Source organism: Planococcus citri, chromosome 5 (assembly GCF_950023065.1).
Source record: "Planococcus citri chromosome 5, ihPlaCitr1.1, whole genome shotgun sequence".
NCBI lineage: Eukaryota > Metazoa > Arthropoda > Insecta > Hemiptera > Pseudococcidae > Planococcus > Planococcus citri.
The window spans coordinates 1,582,139-1,609,696 of record NC_088681.1 but is presented as its reverse complement, the minus strand read 5'-3'; the positions used below and the strand labels follow the sequence as shown (position 1 = coordinate 1,609,696).

Genomic DNA, 27,558 nt, shown 5'->3' with positions numbered 1-27,558 from the left:
TTTTTGTAATTTTTTTTTTTTTTGGTTGCTGAAATTTTTTTTTTCTTCGTTACAAAAATTGTTTACAATTGTACAAGTACCGCTTTTTTTTGTCAGAAATTGTCATAAAAACTTTTTTTTTTAATTGTTGAAAAGTCCAGCTTTTTTGCTGGAAGTTGCCAAAAAGCTTTTCCTTTTGCAAAAATTGATCAAGTTTTTCTTTTCGCTGAAAATTATCGAAAGTTTCCCCTGTTTCAAAATTAAAATGGCTCAAATTTTTGCCAAATGGCTAAAAATTGTGTTTTTGCGAAAAATTGCAAAAAGTCTGTTATTTTTTCGAAAATTGTGCAAAAGTTTCGATTTTTTGACAGAAATGTTTCTTTTATACGTCATGTCATTTTTTTGATCACTTTTTGGTGTTTTTTTTTGTCATCAAATTCACTTTTTTTTGGAAGAAATTGACCCTTCAAATCAGCTTTCCAGGTCCATTTGGTAAATGTTTCATTTTTCTCTATTTTTGCCTCGAATTTGTGTTTCAAAAAATTTTAAAATGCAATTTTAGCTGCCACAATTTTGGCTGGCGATGTATTTTTGTTTTCTTTTTCGATTTAGCTTGGTCGGGTTAAAATTTTTTCTGCCAGTCGAAATGTCGAGCCCTTCTCTGAGAGGGGTAAGCAAACTGTGTGAGAAAACTTAGTCGATAATCTGATAAATTTTTCAATTTGACTACAATTATGGAGAGCTGTTGAAAATGAGTTGATTTATATTCTATCGATTTTTCAATTTGTTTGACCTAAAGTGGTAGTTTTTGGATTTTATAGCTGAATTTGAAATAGTAATTATTAATTGATTTTCAATATCTGACTAGTGTATTTATGTAATTTTGTTTTGTTTTGTTTCGTCTAGGTTTAAATTCGACAGAAGAAAGACATGTAAGTACCTCTACCTATGTAGATTTACAAATAACCATTAATTGCTACGAATAGATACTGGCCAAGGGTGGTTTAAATTTTTCAAACGAAGGCGGTGCTCCTGCTCTCGTCCAAGTACGAGTACACCGAAGCGAAAGTTGATATAAACTAATTGTTATGTAAACGTGTACACTACTATAGTACGTTAAAAGGGGATGAAAAAAAAGGGGTGCTTTCGCTGTGTCGGCGAACGTGTACAGTATACTTGACTATACTACAGTGGGTATATGTATAGCTTGTATAATGGGCGGTGAAAAAGCGACTGCTGCGGCGGAAATTACCTCGATCGAAATACGCGGCACGTTGGAAACGAGCTGAGGCGAGGATGAAAAAGGCGACGCGATTTTCAAACTGATTAAGGGCGATATAGGGATGAGTATAGGTAGGAAGGGATGAGGGTGCGCGGTGTGGGCCTGGCCGCGTGTTTAATGATAATATATGAAGTTTAGGGGTGTGAACTGTGAACTGGCTGTTTTACGGTACATCTGTTTATGCCCTATGTCGAGAGAGTGGGTGAAAAAGAGGGACAGAGACGCGAGCGCGGCGCCCTCACGAGGTAATAAGAAAATAAGATTTCGAGTTGGTTTGAGCGAAAGTCTGCCGAATTAATTTTATTATATGGAAAGCGCTGAAATAAACAATAATTGCGTCGAAGTTGCGGTTTAGGCTTTTATTCGAAGCACGACGACGAAGAGCACCGAGGATAGGGTGAACTTTCGATCCCCCGTCGGTCGTTGTTTCTGTGTGTGTGTGTGTGTGTGCCTACCCCGACCCTTGGTCTCTCAATATCGAGCAGCGTGTATCCCTTTTTATGAAGATAATATGCGCGATGGTGGTAGGTGGTAGGTGGTAGTGGAGCTCGGGTCGTTATCGCATTTGTCGACGAGCGAGCGAGGGTGAATTAGAATGATTTTCGGTCGGCTGCGACTGCGATTGTTGTTTGTTTCGTATACGAGGCGATGGCGAGCGTGAGCGGGGCCTGGGGCTCGCGTGTGGTACCCCTTACTCGGTGATAATAGTTTTTAATCGAATTAGTTACTGGTGCCGGTGGCATTTTCACGATGACAACCAAACTATCGTGTACCTATATCTCTCGTATATGAAAGATTCGCTCATCAGCGGAGCGCTAAGCTCTTTCTGTTTTCTGTATGGTTGTCGAGTGAACGACAATTCGAATTGTGTTTCGGTGCGTGTGTATGCTGAATGGGTTTAATAAAGCGTGTGTGTCGTGTCACGTCGAATTTAATTACGTAGTAGTTTTACCAGTCTTCGCCAAATAGTAACCAACGTTTCGTCAATTTTTTTGCTCGGCTCGGTTTTATAATTTCGAAAATTCGGTGATTGATCGTTGAAAACCCACTGGACTTGTGTAATGAATAATTGAAAGAAATGAATAAAAAATCGTTCAAATTGTTGTAAGATCGGGGTATCTGGGAGGTAGTGAAAGTAGTGAAAAAGTAGTGATTTTAAAAATAGCCCGTGAAAGTAGTGAAAATTTTTTAAAAAATTCGTAATGCGTTCGTTTGTATTTTTTTTTATTTATTTTTTTTATAGGTATATAATTTTGATTGAAATTACAAAAATACTTTGTACACTATAATGTTCTTCGAATTTCAATTTTTTTTAAAATCCTGTGAAAAATTTGACTTTGTTAATTTGTGTGTGCATTTAATGGCCGGGGGGGGGGGGATTGAGTGGAGAGCTTTCTGAAAATTCTGTTGAAAAATAGTCATTTTTTAAAATCGCTGTCAATGAACAGAATGATGAAAACTTATTGTACTTTTCACCAAAATTTCAGAACATTAAAGTGCTGTTTTTTGGCAAAAGTGCAATTTTTATTTGGACCTATTTTTTTTCCTTCAAGATTTTGTTGTTTTTCCATATTTTTTCATTCTTTTTTTTTTTTTTTGAAAATGAACAGGCATGAAATTTGGTCACTTAATCAAGTGTTCAACTTTAAAAATGTAAGACGATGTGATTGGATAGAGCCGCGTATTTTCTAAACCATACAAAGGTAGATCGAAATATCAGGCAAAAATTTATCACCTGTCAGAATTTCAAGTGCCGAAGTGCCTTTTTCGATTTTTGGTGAATTTTTGAAAATCAAATTTAGACCAAAAATTAGGCGAAAAATCAAAATTTTATCAAATTGCCCAAGAAAGCTGAAATTTGGGATAATATCCTATTTTCGACACGCCGAATCGATTGGAAACCGTTTCAACCCGTTTTGAGCAGTTCTGGAGCCTCCAGCAGATTTTTGAAACTCGAAATTTCATCAAATGTCGATGGGAATAAGCCGAAATTCATTCTGTGAACTAATTTCAATACGCTACGAAGTCGACTGCAGGTGGATTTTAAGTCGTTTTGGAGTCTCCACTGACTTTTTGAAAACTACTGGAGTGACCAGATTTTTGAAACTTGAAATTCTCACAACAGTTCATCAAATGGAGTTAGCAAGCTGAAATTTACTTCGCAAACTAATTTCAATACGATATGAAGTCGACTGCATAGTGGTTTCAAATGATTTTGAAGCTTCCAGCTACTGTTTGGAAATTTCTATTTTCTACAAAACGCCATACAACCTTTCAAAAAGTCGCTGGAGGCTCCAAAACGACTTAAAATCCACCTGCAGTCGACTTCGTAGCGTATTGAGATTAGTTTGCAGAATGAATTTCGGCTTCTCATCTCCATTTGATGAAATTTTAGGAAATCACAAGCTTTGAAAATCTACTGGAGGCTCCAGTAATTTTCAAAAAGTTGCTGGAGGCTCCAAAATGACTTGAACCCGCCTGAAGTCGTTTTCAGAGGGGGTTAAAAATTGAAGTGCAGAATAAATTTCAGCTTGCTAACTTCATTTGGGGAAATTTCAAGCTTCCAAAATGTACTGGAGGCTCCAGTAATTTTCAAAAAGTTGCTGGAGGCTCCAAAATGACTTGAACCCACCTGAAGTCGTTTTCAGAGGATGTTAAAAATTGGAGTGCAGAATAAATTTCAGCTTGCTAACTTCATTTGGGGAAATTTCAAGCTTCCAAAATGTACTGGAGGCTCCAGTAATTTTCAAAAAGTTGCTGGAGGCTCCAAAATGACTTGAACCCACCTGAAGTCGTTTTCAGAGGGTGTTAAAAATTGGAGTGCAGAATAAATTTCAGCTTGCTAACTTCATTTGGGGAAATTTCAAGCTTCAAAAATGTACTGGAGGATCCAGTATTTTCAAAAATTCACTGGAGGCTCCAAAATACCTACATTAGTTGCTGAGTAAATTTCAGCTTTCTTGATCAATTTGGTAAAATTGATTTTTCTCCTCATTTTTGGCCTAAATTTGATTTTCAAAAATTCACCAAAAATCGAAAAAGGCACTTTAGCACTTGAAATTTTGACAGGTGATGAATTTTTGCCTGATCTTTCGATCTATCTTTGTACGGTTTGAAAAATGTCGTGCATTAAGTCCTATGTTGGAACGTTGCAGAATCTGCGATTTCGGCTGACCTGTCACTCAAAATGGCCGCCATTTTGTAAGTAGGGCCACTTTTTTTTGAGGACAAGGGCTAGAAATGTTCCTTAGGACTCCCCCTTTAAGAAAAAAAATTGTCTCAGGGGGTCGACCGGAAGGGGGGTGCAATAGATCCTTATGTGGGCTCCCCGACTAACACAATATACTTTTCTCTCATTTCTCAAAATTGTGGTCACTTTTTCTCAAATTTTTGGTCATTTTTTTGCTATTTTTCAGTCACTAAAGTCACTAAAAAAATTAAATAGTGGATTTCATGCCTGAATGAAAGATTGATTCTTCAGCTCCCCCTTCCCTTCCTCCAATCAAAACATTCGAAAAAAAATAATTTCTGTTGAAAGTGCTCGCAAAAAAAGTCCGCTTTTCCCATTAAAAAATTTGTTTTCGATGACCTTGATGACTGATTTCGCTGTGTGTAGATTTTTCGTCTGATATGCTTCCCTCGCGGTAATTCTTATTGAATTTCGGCGATTTTCGCTCGACACTGCGAGTGCATAAAAAAGTAATTCGATATCTGGTTTTAGCATTGTAATTGTGTTCCCCCTGGCGATAGTAGTTACGTGCTGGGGTTGAGCTTGTAAATCCATTATACGAAATACAAACATATCTGCCATGTTTTCTCGTCGTACGTCGCCGTCGCGAGACCTCGACTCGATGGAAGGATTATATCATTTACATCCCTATTACTTATGTACCGTTTAAAATTAACGTCGTACCCTCTTTTTGTAAAAAGTGATAGCTCGAGGAGTGCAACAAGAGTAGAGTACCATAGTTTAGCATTTTTTATTCGTATTTTTGTTACACCATCGTCGTCGACTAACATATTTCACCCTTACTTTATTTATATTCACCCTTATTTTTTTTTTAAACTTATGAATTCGATAAGAAAATAGGGACGGAACGAACGGACTGGTGAAATTATAACGTAGAAGGTAACAAGATGTGTACTTTTGAAGGGGGGTAGTTCAACTCTAAGTTGGTGAAAAAAGACTGTGTGTGATTTTTTCCCGAGTCTTTGTATTGGATGATGGTGGTGTGAAGTGAAGATACTCGCGTTATTAATTCAAATGAGCCGAGTTAAGGCCGTCGAATAAGTTGGCTGTGGCGTGTGTACTGTGTAGTTGTTTGCGGTGGGTCGATTAGAAAACTGACTACGACGACGACGAATTCGATATTAATTTTTCATTTTCCATTGTGATTAACGGTTCGGCGCGGCGGCGATGAGAGCGCGTGTTTGAGCGAGCTGAGATAGGTTTATGAAATATTCAAACGACGTCGCGTCATTATACTCGTATATGGCGATGAAGAAGGTCAGAGGTGGTGGGTGGTGGGTGGTGGATATCCAATATCCATGGCTCAGGGTGTCAGGGTGTCTGGGTTTCTAGAGCGATTGAGAAAAATTAGGAATAAATGAGATTCGAATATAGTAGAAGTGTGTCGAGTTAATGTACCAAAATGTCAAATATTGTATACGCTATCGAAGGTCAGAAAACGATAATAATTAAAGAAGAATAAAAATAGCCGCGACTCGCGACTGTAGAAGTGTAGACGACACGAAGAGAACGAATCGCGATGTAATTAAGTAGTATAAAAGCGCGGTTTCTGGAACCCCGTCCCTGTGGCTGTGTCGACGCTATGGTAATGGAAAACGAAAACTCGGTAGCAGTAGCACCAGAGAGCTGTGTACCCTTTTGTAATCATCTCGGTCGGTTTAATTACTTTTAATTAAGCCAGTTACACGGAGAGATGACACCGAGTTCGGGTTGCCTTTTTTCCCCTCTCCCCACTTCGGTATACAAACGAGTTAATCGGTCGGGTGGTGTTTTTGTTTTCTATGTACCTACGTACGCGTATTATACGAGTACCTGCTGCTCGCTATTTACGTATCCAACTTGGCCATCGTGTATGTAGGTATACATACGTATAGATGTAGGGGAGAATATAGCACATGTACGACGATACGTAGGTAGATTATGCAGTGAAAGGTGCCGGTTAAACGGCCATAGTGTAATGAAATCTACGACAGGGGTTCGCCGAACCGACAGATAGAAATTGTAGATGCGGTTTCAGGACCAGCTTCGGCTGAGCTGCGATTGCCGATTTACTCGTAATAGCGACGAGGTGCAGCGCAGGGCGAACGCATCGGTATTCGAAATACGATACGGTCCGAGGTTGTTTAAACCCTAACTGGTATTTGTGGTTTGTTTTGTGGTCGCAATAAGAACCCATTAGATTTGGATTTCGGCGAAATGCTGCGCTCGTATCCCTCTTTTGCTCTTTAGTCTTTACTTTGGACCTCGCTCGCTAGTCGCTATGTTCTGTCTGTGTGGATAGTTTGAGAATTACATGCGCCAGCTTCGACGTACTTACAGCTCAACTTTGGAAAAACGAACAAATCGAATCGATGGTAAATTTTTTCTATCAGGTGTAATATTTGTCTCAGATAATTTCGTTCGCTATCCGGTGAAAAAATAAGTATTTATGAATTTTTTGGCATCTCGTTTAAATCGCCTCAGATTATCGATAATCGCCAACTATCGTTCAAATTTTCAGAATTGAATAGTAGGTAATCATCCAAAATTCCGAAAATTATGGAAAAGATGTTTGAATTATTGAACTCCCAGTTATTCAAAATTGCTTTAAATTGATGAAAAATCCGCAGCACAATTGAGCAGTTTCGCGAAATAGCTCGAAAAATCGTTAGAATAGCATAAAAATGATTGTAATTGATTGAAAATAAATAAAAACATTGCAAAAATGTTCAAATATAAAAAAAGCTATTGAAAATTCCCCCTCCCCCCTTCCAAAAAAATATTAAATATTATCGAATTGAAACAAAACTGCAAAAAATCACCTAAGATATCAAAAAAATTGTTAAAGAGGCGTAAAAATAATTTTCAGACTATTTGTTATAATTGCAAAAAAAAAATTGGAAACGACTAAAATATTTTTTTTTTTTTTTTTTTTTTTTTTGGGGTGTTTGTAATTACTTGATATGATAAGATTAATATCTAATAATTAATCAAATATTCTCAAAATTGCAGGAAATTTTGTAAACTTTAATGAAGTTTGTCTAACTGATTACTATAGGTGCTAATGGTGCCATAGATTGAAGAAAAATTGCCACAAATTGAGCAAACTTTGTGAAAATTGCTCGAATTTGTTGAAATGTTGTAAAAACAGTTGGATGGCACTGAAATTCGATGAAATATCGCTAAATTTTGGTGAAATATTGCAAAAGTGTTCAAATACTCGTATCTAACAAATTGTGGAAAATTACACAAAGTTGATCAATTTTTCATCAAACTTGATTTCAATTTGTTGAAATCAATTTTGAAAAAAACAATTATTTTTTTTTAATATAATTGTGACGAAAAATCGACATTTCTTTGCAATTTTTTGCAAATCAGTTGGAATTTTTTCAACGTTTTTTGCAAAAAGTGGGGAGTTTTGGAACTGTTGTGAACAATGGGACATTTATTCGATTCTGACCAAAAAAGTGTGCCTTTTTTTTGGACAGTTTTGTGAAGAAAAAAAACCAAGATTTTAATGCAATTTCGGGACTTTTTATTGCAATAAAATTTTAACATAAAGTGGGAGACTTCATTTTCACAACTTTGGCCAAAAACCAGTTTCTTTTTTTTTCAATTTCAAAGTGAGACTTTTTCGTTAAAGTTTTGCCAACAAAGCAGTTTTTTTTTACAATCTTGCAAAAAGTGGCATTTTTTTTTAAATTCATGAAAAAAGCAATACTTTTTATAATTTATAAAAATCACTAAAAAGTAGTGAAATGTGGAAGAAATTTGCCAAAATTGCGTAAAAAAAAATTATAAACTAAAAATGACTATTGGAATTGGTAAAATTGGCAAAAGTACTAGAAAAAGTGTCGAAAACGTATGAAAACTAAATAAAAACACTCGAAAAAGCTTATTGTAAAATCAAAATCACTCAACATCACCAAAAAAGTGATGATAATTTTGTAAAATTTGACAGGATTGAGCAAGAATGACGTGAATCATTGTTGAATAAAAATGTTTTTTCAACAAATGTTAACATTGAAACTTTAAACATTTCTGAAAGTGAAAATCATCAAAACGTGGATCAAATTTCAATAAAATTTGTAAAATTTTTTGACAAAATCGTATAAAACATCTTGAAGTTGCTTGAAAACGGGCATACAATGGTGAAATTGATCAAAGCTCATCAAGCTTCCTAAACTTTACAAATTAACCGTTACCAAAATGAAATGAATTGGCTACAGTTACAGTTAAAAAATTCTAAATCAATCATTTTAGTTATGGTTATGGCTTTGTTATCGCTCACAATTTGTGGCTCATTTTAGTGGTTAAAATAAATTTTGGTTGAAAATTGGGTAAATTACAATAAGTTTGGTTAATTACGGTAATTTTTAGTAAATTATAATAATCTTGGTAAATTACCGTGATTTTGGCAAACTGAAGTAATTTTGTTGGATTTCAATAAATTACGGTAATTTTAGTAAATTACGGTAATTTGTGGTAAATTACGGTAATTTTTGGTAAATTATGGTAATTTTTTTTGTAAATTACGGTAATTTTTGGTAATTTAGGGTAATTTTTGGTAAATGACAGTAATTTTGGTAAACTATGGTAATTTTGGTAAATTATGGTAATTTTTAGTAAATTACTGTAATTTTGGTAAATTATGGTAATTTTTAAAAAATTATAATAATCTTGGTAAATTACTGTAATTTTGGTAAATTACGGTAATTTTTGGTAAAGTATGGTAATTTTGGTAAAGTATGGTAATTTTTGGTAAATTACGGTAATTTATGGTAATTTTTGGTAAATGACAGTAATTTTGGTAAACTATGGTAATTTTTAATAAATTACTGTAATTTTGGTAAATTATGGTAATTTTTAAAAAATTATAATAATCTTGGTAAATTCCTGTAATTTTGGTAAATTATGGTAATTGTGGTAAATTACGGTAATTATGAAAAATTACTGGTAATTGCAAAAAATGATTGTAATTACTATACTGGAATTATAGTCAATTACTGATAATAATTACTCAAAACTTGTATTTACCTCAAATTACCAAAATTCAAGTAAATTACAGGTAATTACGCAGTTTTTGCGATGAACTTTTTTATGCAGTTTTTTATTTAAAATAATTACAATAAGTGGCAATTTATTAAAATTTCATTTGGCAACACTGGCTAATCCTGTCAGGTTTGTAGTTGAACAACCCTGTTGGGGGGGAGGGAGGTGACAACAACGCTCACTTCGACAGTATTGTGGTCTCTAGGCTCAGTTTAGGTTCAGCGCTGGACGCGTGAACATCGTGTTTGATTTCAAGAGTAATTATTTGTGATGTACATCGCAATTTTGTTGAGCTTTTTTCGCGTTTTTAAACTGTTTTTGTGATTTTAAAATAGTTTTTTTTTTACTTCCCCCCTGCGTCATTTTCATGCGGGGTTCGAAAGAATTTTCTCGTGTAATATTCAGATCACATTTTTTGTAGGATTTTCTCGTTTATCTAAGACATTTCTGTTCTAAACTGCGACGAATACTATGATGCGATATCTTCGAATGGGTAAGCATTTTAAACACTCGATGTTCTCTAGTTTCGAAGTAGTTATGGTCGATTAATTTGACGTTGATAGCGAAACAGCTTTCATGGTATTAGTATCAGGATCCCCGCTGACAATATACGCAAAATTTTTAGGAATTTTTAGTACATATCTAACTTTACTTATCAGTGTGTGAAGGTTTCGTTGGGTGACTTCGACCCCCTATTGAATTTTTTTTCTTTCTCGGCGGGAGGTTTGGTGATAAATAAATCAGCGCACAATGCCAGAGAAAGAAGAATATTTTGTTTAACGTTACGAATAATTATGGAAATTTTGGGCTACAATTATAGTTTCGGGTTTTGGGTTTACCTAGTTTCACTATCAGGATTTCTCAATTCTCATAAATATTAGATAAAATTCCAAGTTTCGGATTTCGGTTCAATTTTTTGAGTCTATTGAATTTTGACCACAGAAAGCTGGTCTGGTTTGGTTTAAGTTGATTTTTTAGAAGTTCCAATTCAGTTTTGTGACTACCAAATTCGGTTGGTTTAATTGTTGTGTGGTATCATTTTCACGTTTGGTTCATTTGGATTGTTTACGGTCATTGCGATTTGTTTATGAAAAGCAAACAGTTCTCTCGCATGGGTACGTTAAGACTGGGAATTAATGTGATCGTCGCCATTCATTGTTATACGTCGACCCAGTCGCCAATTAAATATCGCTTTAGTGAAAAGCAAAAGGTATCTGTAATGCGTGTATATATGTATAGGGGAGATTACTCGACTAGATTCTAATGTAAAGGAGGGTAGGTACTCGCACCGTGCCGGCAGCCGAATCATTTAAATTAACACAAAAGAGGCAATCGTGTAATGTTTTCAGATACCCAACGATGTATTTGCGGAGAAAAAGGGTGAAAAAAATAAGGAAAGAAGACACCACTACCACCAGGTCCCTCTAGTCAGTGTAGTGTATCGTCGTCGTCGTCGTCGTGTCTAAAAAAGATGGGCTAAAGGGACTGCTGTATAGTGTATTGGTGGAATGAGGCAGAGAAGAAGTGGTTTAGCGAGGGTTGAATTTCAGCGGCCCCATGCGGTTAAGATTTAATTCATTCATTTGCAGGCTTGTAATGGATTGAGAACGGTTGGCTGGGTTTTGTGTGCGTGTAGCCGTGTAGCCGTGTACTACCTATAAAGGGATCGAGATTGGCAAATGGGGGTAGTGTGTGCGGCAATTTCGTGTAATACGGGTTGCCGTGCCGTTCGCAAGAAGCGCGTCTATTTTACCCTTTTTTCCCACTACGGCGTTATTTTTCTCGGTCGGTTATTTTTCATGGAAAATAACGTAACGTAAAGGTACTTTGACCTGTCTCGAAAATCTAAAGCAGAGCGAGAGACAGAGGAGTATTTTGCGCGCCTCTCGGAATACTGTAATATATTTTTTGCTGGTCGGTATGCGTTTCGCTTCGATACACCCACCCCATCTTTCCCATCAAGTTTCCGCATGATGAATTCGCGAAAAAGGATTTACCTTTGTGGAGGAGCGCAAAGCGCGAGCGGCGCGGCGCGGTGGCTCCCCTTTTTTCTTTTTTCTTTTTTTTTTTAGCGCCACGTTTACAATATGCCGACGAACTATAGAAAAGAGAAGAGCAGCGAAACGCTCTCGAATCATTAGAGCTAATTTGAAAACTACTCGGCGCACAGTGTGCTGTACCTTTAAAGAGAGAGAAGAGTATGCTTTTATAGTGCTGCTTGGATGTACTGCCACTGCCTACTTGAGAGATTGGAAAGCATATCCTCGAGAGCACCCCTTTTTTATATATTTATGATAAAAGCGTTCCGTTCCCTCGTCTAAATGACGTTGAAGATTTTATATAAAACCAGGCCAAATGAGATAGACGAGTTAATAATTTGTTGTTGGTTTGTTTTTGTGTTTGCAGAGAAATTCAATTTCGCCGGCCGAACGAGAAAAGTATCGAGCTAGAAGTCCCGCAGAAATTGAGCACAAAAAAGTCAAGAAGGAAGAAAAAGATTGTCATGTGAGTATTTATTTAATTTACTATTTTACTTCGTAGATGAAGGTATCCTTTTTCTCCTCCTTTGGTATTTGTTTCGATGGTGGCATCTTGGAGGCTATGTGAACTGTTGTTCTCCTGTTCAGAACTCCTTATTTTGTATAAAATGCTATTTTGGCCTTACTGCATTTTTAGCGTTAAGAGTTTTATTTTTCCAGATTTGATGGTTTTTCTTTTGAATTTTTTTTGGGGGGTTTTCCCAATTTACTCATTAATTTTGAATTTCTCGATAGTTTGTAGTGGATTTTTTTCCAAAATAATTTTTCCATGATTTTGTTTTAAATTTTGATGTTTTTTTTTCTCCTGAATTGTTGCTGAATTTTATCATCCTGACAAGGGAACCTCTTGAGGTGTCCGCCTCCGATTTGAACGGGACAGCGATTTTTTGAAAGAGCATGGTCTAAAACCCCCAAATCTAAATTTTCAGCTGCCCAAGTTCGCTTTTCGATTTTTGGCGAATTTTTGAAAATCCAAAATTGACTATTTTGGTGATTTATGCTTTTTTTTAAAAAAAGTACGTACTTGATCAGTAAAAATGTTCAAAATAAGTCCTAAAACTGATATTAACCTCTCTCCCCAATCCAAATTTCGCCATTTACTGCCATTCTGGAGCCTCCAGCGCTATTTTTCAATTTCTCCAGAATTTCAATTTGCTCCAGAAGGCGCGAATATGAAGTTGGGCAGCTAAAAATCGAGTTGTGTGTTACACTCGACCTGTTCAACGAATTTATCCACATTTGAGCCGATTTTGGAGGGGACACCTCAAGAATGGTTTTTTGACATGCCTTTTTCATGATAAAAATATTCAAAAATTGCAGGGAGGCCCCAGAAAGGCTGGAAATGGCGAAATTCGCCCTCGTGGGGTTAGTTCATGATAAAATACTGCAATTCGCGCAAATTTCGAAAATTTTTTCGCAAACGGGAAATTTTTGATTTTTGAATATTTTTATTTTGAAAAAAAGCTGGTCAAAAAACCACTCTTGAGGTGTCCCCTCCAGAATCGGCTCAAGTGTGGATAAATTCGTTAAACAGGTCAAGTATAACACACAACTCGATTTTTAGCTGCCCAACTTCATATTCACGCTTTCTGGAGCAAATTGAAAATTCTGGAGAAATTGAAAATTTGCGTTGGAGGCTCCAGAATGGCTGGAAATGGCGAAATTTGGATGGGGGGGTTAATATACGTTTTAGGACTTATTTTGAACATTTTTACTGATCCAAAACGTACTTTTTTTTTTAAAAAAAGCATAAATCACCAAAATAGTCAATTTTGGATGTTCAAAAATTCGCCAAAAATCGAAAAGCGAACTTGGGCAGCTGAAAATTTGGATTTGGGGGTTTTAGAACATGCTCTTTCCAAAAATCGCGGTCCCGTTCAAATCGAATGCGGACACCTCAAGAGGTTCCCTTGTGAGTTCTCGTCATTTTTTCATAAACATTTATTTTTTTCAATTTTCGTGAATTTTTTTTTTTTTGTTTTTTGATGATTTTTTCGAAATTTACATTTTGTTTTCCCGTTCAAATTTTGGCTTTGAATTTCACGATTTTAGTTTTGCTCCCAGTACATTTTTTGCCTCAATTTTGACTGTATTTTTTATGTTTCAACAGAGTTTTTTTCGAGTCTCGTGCTTTAAAAAAACTAGCGATTTTTTGCTTACTTTTTTTTAGGAATGGTGATTTTTCTTCTTCCAAAAGTTATGATTCCCTTTAAATTTTGACCATTTTTTCAGGAGGGGGGGGGCTTCTTGAAGACTGGAGTTTGTTTTTTTTTTCATTTTCACCTTTGTGGTGGAATTTTTTTCTGAATCTTGATATCTTTCATTCGTTGATCCCTCTCACCTCCCCCCCCCCCCCCGTTATAGGGAAGGTCCTCGGGATTTCTTCTCTCTTTGATCAATTTTTTCTCTAAAATTGTCTCGAGTTTTGCTTTAAATTTTTCGATGATTGATTTTTTTTCGAATTCATACTTTTAATGCTCGTGAATTCTCTGTTCTGAATTTTCAGGGATTTTTCCTGGAGGGACTGAATTTTTTAGAGTTTTCCATTTTTATCCCTTCCGTGATCTTGTTTTGAATTTTATTGATTCGGTTTTTCTGACTAAATTTTTGTTCTTAATTCAGGGTGTCTAACAGGTACTGCAGGTACTGCAAGTACTGTAAAAGTACTGCATTGAAATCCTCAGTACTGCAAGTACTGTAAAGTACTGCATTTTGCCTGAAAAGTACTGTATTTTTTCTCAAAATCATTGATTTAAAATTTTTTAAAAAACCTCAAAATGAATTAATTGGTGAAAATTTTTAAAAAAACGTTCATTTTGTACCTCAAAAGGTGCAGGGTGTCCACAAGCCTGGAAAACCTGGAAAAGTCAGGGATTTGGTCGGCCTGGAAAAGTCAGGAAATTTCGTAATTTTCACGCAAAATCCCTCGAATTTTGAAAAAACGATGAATTGCAAATTCCCGATAAGGACCTGTTATGAAAGGAAAACATTATTTTTTACTTCTTGAAAGACAAATTTTAAAAAGCTTTTGCCATCGCTTCGCTAGGGCTTGTTTTCTTTTCTTTTTAAAGGGCCAGACGAACATGCCAAAAAATGAACTCACAAAAAAAAACATCGTTTTTATACATCTCGAAATACAAATTTACAAAAGCGTTTGCCCTCACTTGGGCCTGTTCTGTTTTCTTTTTCAAAATCAACTTCCTTTAAAAAATCATTATTCAAATTCTAAAATTTTAAAAGCCAAAAAAAAAACGCTACTCGTAAATGCAAATTTTCAGAAGCTTTCGCCCTCGCTTCGCTCGACCTTGTTCTCTTTTTTTCAAAAGTAGTTAACTTCCTTCAAAAAAACATTATTAAAATTTGAAAAATCAAAAAATAAACTCTTCTCATTAAAAAAAAAACTCGCTTTTAGGCATCTAGAAATGAAAATTTTCAAAAGTTCTCGCTTCGCTCGGGCCAATTTGTTTCTCAATTTTAAGATGAACAAATTTCACATTTTGATGCCTCCAAAAAACCATAAAAGAAAAGAAACATTTTCTAAAGATATTATGAATATTGTAATCAATTGGCCAAACTTGATGCATGTTTATTCATTTATGTATTCATTTTTAATTAAAAAAGTTGATAATTAAAGTTGAGCTGTTTTTTATATCCGAAGAAGCATCCAGTTCGAAGAGAAGCTTATAAAAAAATACACCCCCCCCCCCTTTCCATAAATTTTTTTTTTCTTTAACCAAAGTATGGTGTAAGCATAGAAAATTGAAAAAAATGGTTTGGAAAAATGGAAAAATTGGTCTGGAAAATCTGGAAAAGTCAGGGAAAATCATTTCCAGAAATGAGTGGACACCCTGAAGATGGCAAAACTTGTATTTTTGTTACAGGCGTGTCACCACCGCGGTATCGACAAATTCCAACTGGTTCAAAAATATAATTTTTTCTTTGGGGGGGGGGTCGGTGTAAGCTGGATAAAAAAAAATATAAGGTACTGCAAAAGGTACTGTAAAAGTACTGCATTTCTTCGGAGAAATTTTGTTAGACACCCTGTAATTTCGTCGAAACCTATTTCCTTGAATTTTCACAATTTGTATGAAATTTTCTCCCAATTTTGCGCCAAAATTTTGGTAATTTTTTTTTGCTTAAATTTTTGTAAAATTCTCCTTTTTACAATTTTTGAGTTTTTTTTTTGATTTCAAAACTTGATGTTTTTTTTCTATTTTTTCATGGTCCTTTCTTGATTTTTTTCATGTTTTATTCTTTTAAATTCTCGTAGATTGTATTTCCCAATTTTTCGACGATTTTCTCTGAATTTTCGTGGTTTTTTTCGTCCCTAAATTTTTGTGAAAATTTCGCAATTTTATCGTGAATTTGTGAGGTTTTTTTTTCAATTTTCAAGATGTTTTTTCTTAAATTATGAAGTGCTTTTATTTTGAATTTCGCTCTTGAGTTGTATTCCTAGAGACTTATTTTTTGATGAATTTTTGTTCTTTGCTTCCTATTTTGGTCATTTCTTCTTAATTTCAATAAGTTTTTTTTTTTTTTTGAAACGTGTCAATTTTTTCCAGGTTGTGATATTTTTTTCTCTGATTTTTTCGTATCCGAATTTTTAAAGTGATTTTCACAAATCAATACTTGTCCAAATTTTGATTACAAATTCCCCTCTCCCGTCCTTTAATTTTGATTTTAATAATTTTTTCGTTATAAAATGATTGAATTTTTTACAATTAATGTTTCTGCAATTTTACTATGTATCGGTATTTTTGTGTTTAATTTTTTGAAATGATTTCGGATAAGTTAAAATTAAGTCCCTCCTTATTTCGATGGACCCCTCCCCCTCCCCTCTTCTTTCAATTTTGCAATTTTTTCATCAGTTCGGCACTTTTTTTGATTAAGTATGTTTCCAAAATCCAATATTTTTTTCATGCTTCCCTTTTGGCATTTCCACCTAATTTACTTACTGTCGAAGCGTTGATAATTATTTGTTTTGAGTTTTTCCTATTTTTTTTTTTTTTTTTATGGTTTTATTCGAATTTTGATAATTTTTTCTGGTTACTTTTTCCAGCTTTTTTGGTTATGCTAAAGTTGCTTTTTTTGAGATAAATTTGAGTACAATCCCTGCTCTCTTTGCTACTGGTCTTTGAAATTTTACTTCTGCAGAATTGTTCTGCATTCTGTACTATCATTTCACTGCATTTTCATTCCCTTGATTGTGTTCATCTCATTCAAACTGGACTGCTCAATTGATACCCTGTAATGAAAGTATTGATGATGATCGTGAATTAGATTATTAATGTATTCGTGTGTTACGTTACAGGCAAGCGATGGTGAAAAAAGTGACCAAGATCTCGTCGTGGATGATGCCAGTGAAGACCCAGCATCGCCACCCAATGGTACCACATCGCCCAGAGAGAACGGTTTGGATAAATTGGTGCCGAAGAAAGATCATATCGGCCCTCATAGGTAAGTTATCTGCACGATGCCTTTCATATTATTGTGCTTGCGAACTGATGTTTTCTTTATTAAGAGATTTTGATGATTTTTTTTTTCCTGTCTTTAGTCCCAGAAGTGGAACTTCCTCGAATGCCAGCACACCGTCGGCTAAAAAGATGGAAGAAAAGCCCACCACCCCGATCTCGAAATCTGTTACGCCGACTAGTGGCGGTAGTGGCAGTAGCGTTGCCGGATCATCTGCGTTGAAGCCTTTGGTCAAGACACCGACTTTGGGTGAGTGTTTTCTTTGGTCGTTTTAGGTGTTCTTTTTTTGTATTGTGTGACTGAGGGGTGAATGACGTTTGATGCGAATTTTGATGGATTTTTTTCCAGGGTGGAGGGGGAGGGGGTGGTTAGAGAATTAAATTTTCTGAGATGTAGATTCGAAATTTCATTCGGTTTCTTGGAAGGTACATTGTCTTATTATTGAAAAAACAAATTTCCAAATTTTCACTATCGAAGTTTCGTTGAATTTCGCTAATGGGTGCGAGTTGTACCAAGAATATTGATAATGAAAAAATTCCGGCAGTATGAGTCTTCGTAGGCGAGTGTGAAATAACAATGGAGTCATATCTACTCGAAGAAATCGATTAGATCATCGATGGTCAGTTTTTGTTGGCTACTCTTGTATTCGAGTTGTAATCTGTGTTTTGACTAATGGATTAATTTTTGGTTTTGTCTGCTGTTTTCTTCTCAAATAATTGGTAGTTTTTTGTATTCAGTGGTTAGTGTAGAAGTTATTCACCCCTGTCCGAGTTATGTGCACCTCAAAAATGTACGTTTATCTAATGAAATATGTATATGTTCAGCTGCAGGTTATCCACACTATTTGACCGGAGCCGGACCGCACGATTTGCAGGCTGCTGCAGCTTCGGCGTACGGATCGCTGCATAATAACTTACCTCCAGCTTTGAACGCTTATCCTAGACCTCCTCTAGTTGGTTACGATCCTCATTCGCAAATGCGTGCACCACTTGGCGGTTCACTTGGCGGTATTCATGGTGGCAAACCGTAAGTAGTACATCTACATATATTGTTGGAAAACCCGATTGATTTCGATTTATTTTCTAAAATTATATAATATTTTTCATTTTTTATGTGCAGAGCGTATTCATTCCACGTCATAGCCGATGGTCAAATGCAACCAGTGCCGTTTCCGCCGGACGCACTGATCGGTCAAGGAATACCGCGACATGCCAGACAGATTAACACGTTGAGTCACGGCGAAGTGGTATGCGCAGTAACGATAAGCAATCCTACCAAGTACGTTTATACCGGAGGTAAAGGATGCGTTAAAGTTTGGGATATCAGTCAGCCCGGATCCAAGTCGCCGGTATCGCAGCTCGATTGTTTGGTAAGTCTCAATCTCAAGTTATCACGCACTTCGGTTAGTATGAAACTGGGACTTGTATTTTAAATGGTTTTGTTTTTGTTTATTTCACGCAGCAAAGAGATAATTACATCAGATCGGTTAAACTATTGCCAGACGGAAGAACGCTGATTGTCGGTGGCGAAGCTAGCAACCTCAGCATATGGGATTTGGCCTCACCGACGCCTCGTATCAAGGCCGAACTCACCTCAAGTGCTCCGGCCTGCTATGCTTTGGCAATTAGTCCAGATTCCAAAGTACGTACTACATACCTTACCTTGATTTATTATACTTACGTAAAAGATAATGTACATACGAGCTACTGGTGTTTTTTTGGTTTGGGCTGAAGATTTTAATACTTACGTTTATTTTGGTTCGATTTTTAGGTCTGCTTCAGTTGCTGCTCTGATGGAAATATCGCCGTGTGGGATTTACACAATCAAACGCTGGTTCGACAATTCCAAGGTCATACCGATGGCGCATCTTGTATCGATATTTCGCCGGATGGTGGAAAATTATGGACCGGAGGTCTCGACAATACCGTTCGGTCGTGGGATCTCAGAGAAGGAAGGCAGTTGCAGCAGCACGACTTTTCGTCTCAGGTAAGATGAGCATTTGTGTTGGTTTTTTTGTTTTGTTTATTTTGTGGGTTACAATTTTCCCACTTTGGGTTGAATATTTTTGTACGAATTTAATTTTTATGGCAACGTATAAAATGAAGTGAAATTAAGTAGACATTTACATCGAATGAATTTTCAATCGTTCGATGTTGATTTTAATTTGATTCCAATTTTCTTTTCTGTTTCACTTCAGGTTCTCATTTTTATTCTTACTCTGGTTTTATTTTAATGATTCGGTTTTATGCTTCAATTTTCAATTATTCGGTTTTGATTTTGGTTCAGATCAATTTTCATCTGTTTAATTCGAATTTAATTTTACTTTCACTTTTAATTTTCTTTTATGATTTAGTTTCCATTAATGATTTTTTTTATTGGCCAATTCCCAATTTTTCATATTGATTGAATATATTTCTGTTACCTATTCGATTTAAGTTTAGTTATGTGATTATTGATTCCAATTTTGCTCAATTTTTTCATTTTTTGATTTCAGTTCAGTTTCAATTTTCTTGAAATTTCAGTTTCACTTCAATTTCTTATAGTTCGAACCCTGCAATTATAAACACCCCCCCCCCCCCCCCAATGATTTTTCTTCCACTTCAATGGGTTCAGATCAATTTTCATCTGTTTGATTCTACTTTGTTTTTTAATTTTCATTTCTGATTTATTTTCAATTTTAATAATTTTTTTCACCGATACGCAGTGTTTCAATCGTCCAATTTTCAATTTTTTATATTCATTGAATGTACTTTATCATTCGGATTTCAGCCTAGTTGGGTGATTTGAGTCCAATTTTGCTTAATTTTTTCGTTTTAATCTATTTCCATTTTTATTCTAATCAACTCTTTTTTCAATTTTAATTTTAAAGTTTACTTTCAATTTAAATCATTTTTATTCGTCAAATTTCAATTCAACATATTTCATTTTTTCTCTTCATTTTCATTCAATTATTTCTTTATACACTCAATTGTGGAATTTTAATTCTAGTTTTGAAGTGAACTTTCAATTTAAATTTCATTCTCCATATCTTTACAATTCAGATTAAGTAAACTTTTTTCATTTCTGTTTTTTCTTCAATTTTGTTTGTATTTTTTATTCCTTGAATATAAAATTGAAGTACTTAATATTGCAACAAAATTAAACCAAAATTATTTATGAAAGTTCTGGTGAGGGAAAAAACATGAAAAATGAAGTAATGAATAAAGTAAAAATGAAAATTGATCTAGAGTGCATGTTAATTGAAACCGAATAATTAATATTGAAATAAAAAATGATAATTTTAATGAATTGATTTTAAAAATTGAACTGAATGAAAAATCGAAATTGAAAATCAAAAACAAAAGAAATGAAAATCAATATTGAAGTCTGAAATTTAAATTATAGAAATTGAAGAAATGAAAATTGAATGAAAATTGAAATAACGAAAACTAAATATAAATAAAAAATCGAAAATTAAAAAAAACTGAACAAAAATTGAATTTTATTCAGAACCATTGGATTAAAATCAAACATAGAATAAACAAAAACTGATTTGCCATAAAAAGTGAAAAATTGAATTCAAAAAACAAAATCAAAACTACTTTTGAAAAATAAATACTCGGATGAAATTGAAAATTTGATGAAAATTTTAAAACTGAAATCAGATGAAATGAAAAATACAAATTATAACGTTGAATTGAAAAAATTAGGGGTTGAATATTTTTATACGAATTCAATTTTTAAAATGAAGTGAAATTAGACATTTATATCGAATGAATTTTTAATCATTCGATGTTGATTTTAATTTGATTCCAATTTTCTTGAGAAATTTCTGTTTCACTTCAATTTCTCATTTTTTATTTTTACTCTACTTTGATTTTAATGATTCGGTTTTCTACTTCAATTTTCAATTATTCGGTTTTGATTTTGATTTTGGTTCAGATCAATTTTCATCTGTTTAGTTCGAATTTGATTTTACTGTGACTTTTAATTTTCTTTTATGATTTAGTTTCAGTTTCAATAATGTTTTGCAGTTTTATTCAATTTTTTAATCGTCTGATTTTCAATTTTTTATATTGATTGAATATATTTCTGTTACCTATTCAATTCATGTTTAGTTAGGTGATAATTGATTCCCAATTTCGCTTAATTTTTTCATTTTTGATTTCAATTTCTCATTTTTTTTACTCTCGTTTGATTTTAACGATTCTGTTTTCCACTTCAATTTTCACATTATCCAGTTTTGATTTTGATTCAGATCAATTTTCATCTGTTTAATTCGAATTTGATTTTACTTTGGTTTTTAATTTTCTTTTACCCATTATTTATTTTCAATTTGAATAATTTTTTTCACTGCCAAGTACATAATATTCAATGTTTCAATCGTCTAATTTTTAATTTTTTATATTCATCGAATGTACTTCTCTATTATTCAATTTCGGTTTAGTTGGGTGATTTGATTTCAATTTTGCTTATTTTTTTTTGTTTTAATCTATCTCCATTTTCATAGCTTATCAATTCTTTTTTTCACTTTCATGTAGTTTTTTCTATATTATTCATTCAATTGTTGATTTCAATTTTAATTTCAAAGTTTTTTTTTTTCAATTTTCAAAATTGAATAAGAATTGAAGAGTAAAATAAAATCGAAATCGAGTTGACGAAATAGAGTAATTGAAAATTGAATGGAAATGGAAATGGAAATCAAAACATCGAGTTAAAATCAGGAATAGATGAAAATTGTATGAAAATGAAATTTTATTCAAATTGAATGAAATTGAATTTAAATTGGATTAATCAAAATCAAAACGTTGAATTGAAATCGACATAGAAACATAGACGTGATTTTGGAATTGAATTAGATCATCAAATTGAATGAATTGGGAATTGAAAGAAGATTGAAAGTAAATTAGATTTATTAAAATTGAAACATTGAATTGAAATCGAAAATGAGAGAAATGAAAGTTTAAAATGAATAATCCACACATAATATTGGAATTAAATTAGAAGAAATTTAAATGATGAAAATTGAATAGAAGTGAAAAATTGAAATTGAAAATCAAAAATTGAAAAAATTTAAATTAATATTGAAATCTCAAATGTAAATTATGAAAATTGAATGAAAAATCCACATTGAAATTAAAATCAAAAATTAAAAAAATTAAAATTGAAAGCAAATTAAAACTGAAATATTCTAAACATAATATTGAAATTGAATTGGAATAACAAATTAAACGAATTGAAAATTGATGAGGAAAATAACCAATAAGAAATCGAAAATTGATATAATATTGTAAATATCTAATAAAAATACCAAATCGAAATTGAATCAGAATTATATTGGTAATCAGTACAAAAATCAAATTAAAGTTGAAATATAAATAAAATGGAAATGAAAAATGAAAACTTCGATATTGAATATTTTGGATAAAAATTGAGAGAAAATAAAAGATTGAATTCTATTCAGAAACATTGGATTAAATTTAAAAATAAATACTTGGATGAAATTAAACATTTAATATAAATGAAAAATTGAAATCAAAAATACAAATTATAACGTTGAATTGAAATCAAAAATAAAATAGATGAAAATCAAACGAAAATAATGAAAAATTGAAGAAAACGAGATGTTTGTGTAATAAGATGTAAAAATTGAATTTGAATTAATACATAACTTAATATTACTTAATGTGAGAAACAGAATTGAAACCGACTAAAATTGAAAAATAGAACTAAAATTGTTCAATCTGAAATTCTTTTTTATTTTAGGTACTTGTATCCGTATTGCATTTTTGTCGAATCGAATAATTTATTCTGTCTGCTTTGTTATAGATTTTCTCGCTGGGGTATTGTCCAACTGGCGATTGGTTGGCGGTCGGTATGGAAAATTCCAACGTCGAAGTACTTCACGCCCTAAAGACTGACAAATATCAATTGCATTTACACGAATCGTGCGTATTATCGTTGAGATTCGCGACCTGTGGCAAATGGTTCGTATCGACCGGAAAGGATAACTTACTTAATGCCTGGAGAACTCCTTACGGAGCGTCCATATTCCAAGTAAGTACTAGAATTTTATTCTACCCTACGGTCTGATTGTCGTAATATTTTTGACAGAGTATTCTAATTTCTTTTTTTGTTTTTTTGTCTGATTTTGCGCAGTCGAAAGAATCATCATCGGTGTTGAGTTGTGATATATCGAACGACGATAAATACATTGTAACCGGTTCCGGAGACAAAAAGGCTACCGTTTACGAAGTCATTTACTAAGCTTTTAGTACGTTGTATGTATGTAATTGCTATGGCCATGTAACGAACATCTCGAGACGACAATTGTCATTTCATTTTCAAAAACCTGAAGTGCATTTCAACATAAGTTAGGTATTTATTTCGCGTGTAAATAAGAGATTTTAAATAAGTAGTATGTAACAAAGTGTTTCAAATGTATTGACCTGCTCTTTCTTTTTATTGTAAATGTTATTTATTATTATGTTGTTTTTACAAAAGTTAGGTTTTCATTGTTTCTCCTTTTTTTTTTCAAATTGAAAAAAAATATAGCGGCTATCGCGATAATTTTAAAACGAATATTAGCATTTATTCTTTATTGAGAAACTCGAAATGGTATTTTGTTTTTTCTGAAAAATTTGGTAGTTGAAACTGAATAAGAGTGGCTTTGTTTTTTTCCTATCGAGTAGCGATTTTTAGATAATGATGAAATATTAGTGATACGCCGCTTTGTTATATACGCTTGTTTTAGATATTAATACGAATAAATTATTTAAAAAGAGAATTTTTATCGATAAGGCTACATTCGAACTATTTCGTCGTTTTTTTTTAAACATTGAGAAATTTCTTTTTACACATCTTTGTTTTTGTTTTATTGAGAATTTGTTTTGTTTATTCTTTCTTATTTTCTTTCTTTCTTTTTTTTTTCGTTTACATTAATTTATATACTTTTTTTGTTGGACGCACCATTAAGATCGACTTTCTGTAGTCTTAATTTTCAAGTAATGGCCCCCTCGGCCGAGTTTTTAATTTTTTGGAATTTTATAGCAGTTTTGTTTTTAATTTGTGTTCACCAGTACTTTGTATTCTGTATTATAACGATAAAATTGATTACTTTTCTAACTGGTGCTGTTTGTAAGAAATTGTTACTTTAGTTGTATTATTCGCTGTATAATATCTTTAATAATAAAAAGTTTGTGGATTTGTTTAAAATTTTCGTGTTGAATTTTTTTTTACTTATTCTTTATTTCGAGTTCAATACGTTCAAGAGTGCGCAAATAGGAAACAATTTCGTTCCCGGTGTTGGTTCTGCAAAAAAGCTCAAAGTTCCTCCTGAAATGAAACTTTTTAAAATAAAATTTGAACTTTCAGTTAGAAAAAAGCTCGATCGACTAAAACAAACAAGCTTGACGTGATCAGCGATATCGAATTAGTGATAATCGACTATTCGTACGGGCTATTTGGCTTTCACTCGGCTGGAAAGCTCATTTTTGAAAAAGTACGAATTTTCATCATTTTTGAGTATAAGAGATGCTAAATGAGACCAATTTCATTAGGAGAATATGGGATATTAGGAGGTTTGATACTCCTAATATTTGAACTTTCAAATTGATTTTGCGAGCTTTAGAGAGCTTTTTAGACTGTACGAAAGGCACGAATAAGGGGGCTTTTGGCCAAGGCGAATTCGTTTCCGGTGTCGGTTCTGCCCAAAAGCTCAAAGTTCCCTCTGAAACGAAGCTTTTTTTGAAAAAGTTGAACTTTCAAGTAGAAAAAAGCTCGATCTACTAAAATAAACGAGCTTGACGTGATCAGCGATGCCGAATTAGTGGTAATCGACTATTCGTACAGGTCAATTGGCTTTTAATCGGCTGAAAAGCTCAATTTTGAAAAAGTACAAATTTTCAAATTTTCATCATTTTCGAATATAAAAGATGCTAAATGAGACCAATTTCATTAGGAGAATATGGGATATTAGGAGGTTCAATATTCCTAATACTTGAACTTTGGAATCGATTTTGCGAGCTTTTGAGAGCTTTTTAGAATGTACAAAGAGCACGAATAGGGGGGTTTTTGGGTACTAGGAATTCGTTTCCGTTGTTGGTTCTTCCAAAAAGCTCAAAGTTATTTCTTAAATTAAGCTTTTTTTGAAAAAGTTGAACTTTCACGCGGAAAAAAGCTCGCTCGACGAAAATAAACGTGCTTGACGTGATCAGCGATGCCGAATTAGTGATAATCGACTATTCGTACAGGCCAATTGGCTTTTAATCGGCTGAAAAGCTCAATTTTGAAAAAGTACAAATTTTCAAATTTTCATCATTTTCGAATATAAAATATGCTAAATAAGACCAATTTCATTAGGAGAATATGGAGTATTAGGAGGTTCGATACTCCTAATACTTCAACTTTTGTATCGATTTTGCAAGCTTTTGAGAACTTTTTGGGCTGTACGAAGTGCACGACTAAGGGGGTTTTTGGGTACGGCGAATTCGTTTCCGGTGTCGGATCTACCAGAAAGCTCAAAGTTCTTTCTTAAATTAAGCTTTTTTTCAATAAAATTGAACTTTCAGTTAGGAAAAAGGTCGATCGACTGAAACAAACCAGCTTGACGTGATCAGCGATGCCGAATTAGTGATAATCGACTATTCGTACAGGCCAATTGGCTTTTAATCGGCTGAAAAGCTCAATTTTGAAAAAGTACAAATTTTCAAATTTTCATCAATTTTACGTATAAGAGATGCAAAATGAGACCAATTTTATTAGGAGAATATGGGATATTAGGAGGTTCGATACTCCTAATATTTGAACTTTCAAATTGATTTTGCGAGCTTTAGAGACTTTATAGACTGTACGCAGGGCACGAATAAGGGGGTTATTGAGTACGGCGAATTCGTTTCTGGTGTTGGTTCTGCCAAAGAGCTCAAAGTTCCCACTGAAATAAAGCTTTTTTACAAAAAAGTTGAACTTTCATACGGAAAAAAGCTCGCTCGACTAAAATGAACGAGCTTGACGTGATCAGCGATGTCGAATTAGTGGTAATCGACTATTCGTACGCGCTATTTGGCTTTCATTTGGCTGAAAAGCTCATTTTTGAAAAAGTTCAAATCCAATTTTCATCATTTTTGAGTTTAAAGAGATACTAAACGAGACCAATTTTATTAGGAGAATATAGAGTATTAGGAGGTTCGATACTCCTAATACTTGAACTTTCAAATTGATTTTGCGAGCTTTAGAGTGCTTTTTAGACTGTACGAAGTGCACGAATAAGGGGGTTATTGAGTACGGCGAATTCGTTTCTGGTGTTGGTTCTGCCAAAAAGCTCAAAGTTCCCAATGAAATGAAGCTTTTTTTCATAAAATTTGAACTTATAGTTGGTAAAAAGCTCGATCGACTAAAACCAACAAGCTTGACGTGATCAGCGATGTCGAATTAGTGATAATCGACTATTCGTACAGGCCAATTGGCTTTTAATCGGCTGAAAAGCTCAATTTTGAAAAAGTACAAATTTTCAAATTTTCATCATTTTCGAATATAAAAGATGGTAAATTAGACCAATTTCATTAGGAGAATATGGGATATTAGGAGGTTCAATACTCCTAATACTTGAACTTTCGAATCGATTTTGAGAGCTTTTTAGACTGTACAAAGAGCACGAATAGGGGGGTTTTTGGGTACGGCGAATTCGTTTCCTGTATTGGTTTTGACAAAAAGCTCAAAGTTCCCTCTGAAATGAAGCTTTTTTTCCAAAAGTTTGAACTTTATGGTAGACAAAAGCTCGATCGACTAAAATAAACGTGATTGACGTGATCAGCGATTCCGAATTCATGATAATCGACTATTCGTACACTTTAATTGACGTTAATTTGGCCAAAAAGCTCAATTTTGAAAAAAAAAAATTTTCAATTTTGACCATTTTTGGTAATAAAAGATGCAAAATGAGACCAATTTCATTAGGAGAATATAGAGCATTAGGAGGTTCCATACTCCTAATACTTGAACTTTCAAATTGATTTTGCGAGCTTTAGAGAGCTTTTTAGGCTGTACGAGGTGCACGACTAATGGGGTTTTTGGGTACGGCGAATTCATTCCTGGCGTTGGTTTTGCCAAAAAGCTCAAAGTTCCCTCTGAAATGGAGCTTTTTTCATAAAATTTCAACTTTCAGGTAGAAAAAAGCTCGATTGACTGAAATGAATGTGATTGACGTGATCAGCGATGCCGAATTAGTGGTAATCGACTATTCGTACAGGCCAATGGGCTTTTAATCGGCTGAAAAGCTCAATTTTGAAAAAGTACAAATTTTCAAATTTTCATCATTTTCGAATATAAAAGATGCAAAATGAGACCAATTTCATTAGGAGAATATGGGATATTAGGAGGTTCGATACTCCTAATACTTGAACTTTCGAATCGATTTTGCGAGCTTTTGAGAGCTTTTTACGCTGTACGAAGTGCACGACTAATGGGGTTTTTGGGTACGGCGAATTCATTCCTGGCGTTGGTTTTGCCAAAAAGCTCAAAGTTCCCTC

At 33.8% G+C, this 27,558-nt stretch overlaps 1 protein-coding gene across 6 annotated transcripts in view; it reads left to right on the top strand.

Annotated features, from left to right (window-relative positions):
• gro (groucho) overlaps positions 1 to 24,247 on the top strand; it is a 182,676-nt gene extending 158,429 nt beyond the window's left edge. For all 6 annotated transcript variants that reach the window (XM_065365756.1, XM_065365757.1, XM_065365758.1 and 3 more), the window contains 10 exons: positions 886 to 911; positions 11,949 to 12,047; positions 16,893 to 17,038; positions 17,136 to 17,302; positions 17,878 to 18,079; positions 18,173 to 18,422; positions 18,515 to 18,694; positions 18,824 to 19,039; positions 22,862 to 23,089; positions 23,192 to 24,247. In XM_065365756.1, the coding sequence (XP_065221828.1) occupies positions 886 to 911; positions 11,949 to 12,047; positions 16,893 to 17,038; positions 17,136 to 17,302; positions 17,878 to 18,079; positions 18,173 to 18,422; positions 18,515 to 18,694; positions 18,824 to 19,039; positions 22,862 to 23,089; positions 23,192 to 23,299 (1,622 nt within the window). In that variant the 3' untranslated portion in view covers positions 23,300 to 24,247. The remainder of the gene's footprint in view (positions 1 to 885; positions 912 to 11,948; positions 12,048 to 16,892; positions 17,039 to 17,135; positions 17,303 to 17,877; positions 18,080 to 18,172; positions 18,423 to 18,514; positions 18,695 to 18,823; positions 19,040 to 22,861; positions 23,090 to 23,191) is intronic.
• The last annotated feature ends 3,311 nt before the right edge of the window (positions 24,248 to 27,558 follow it).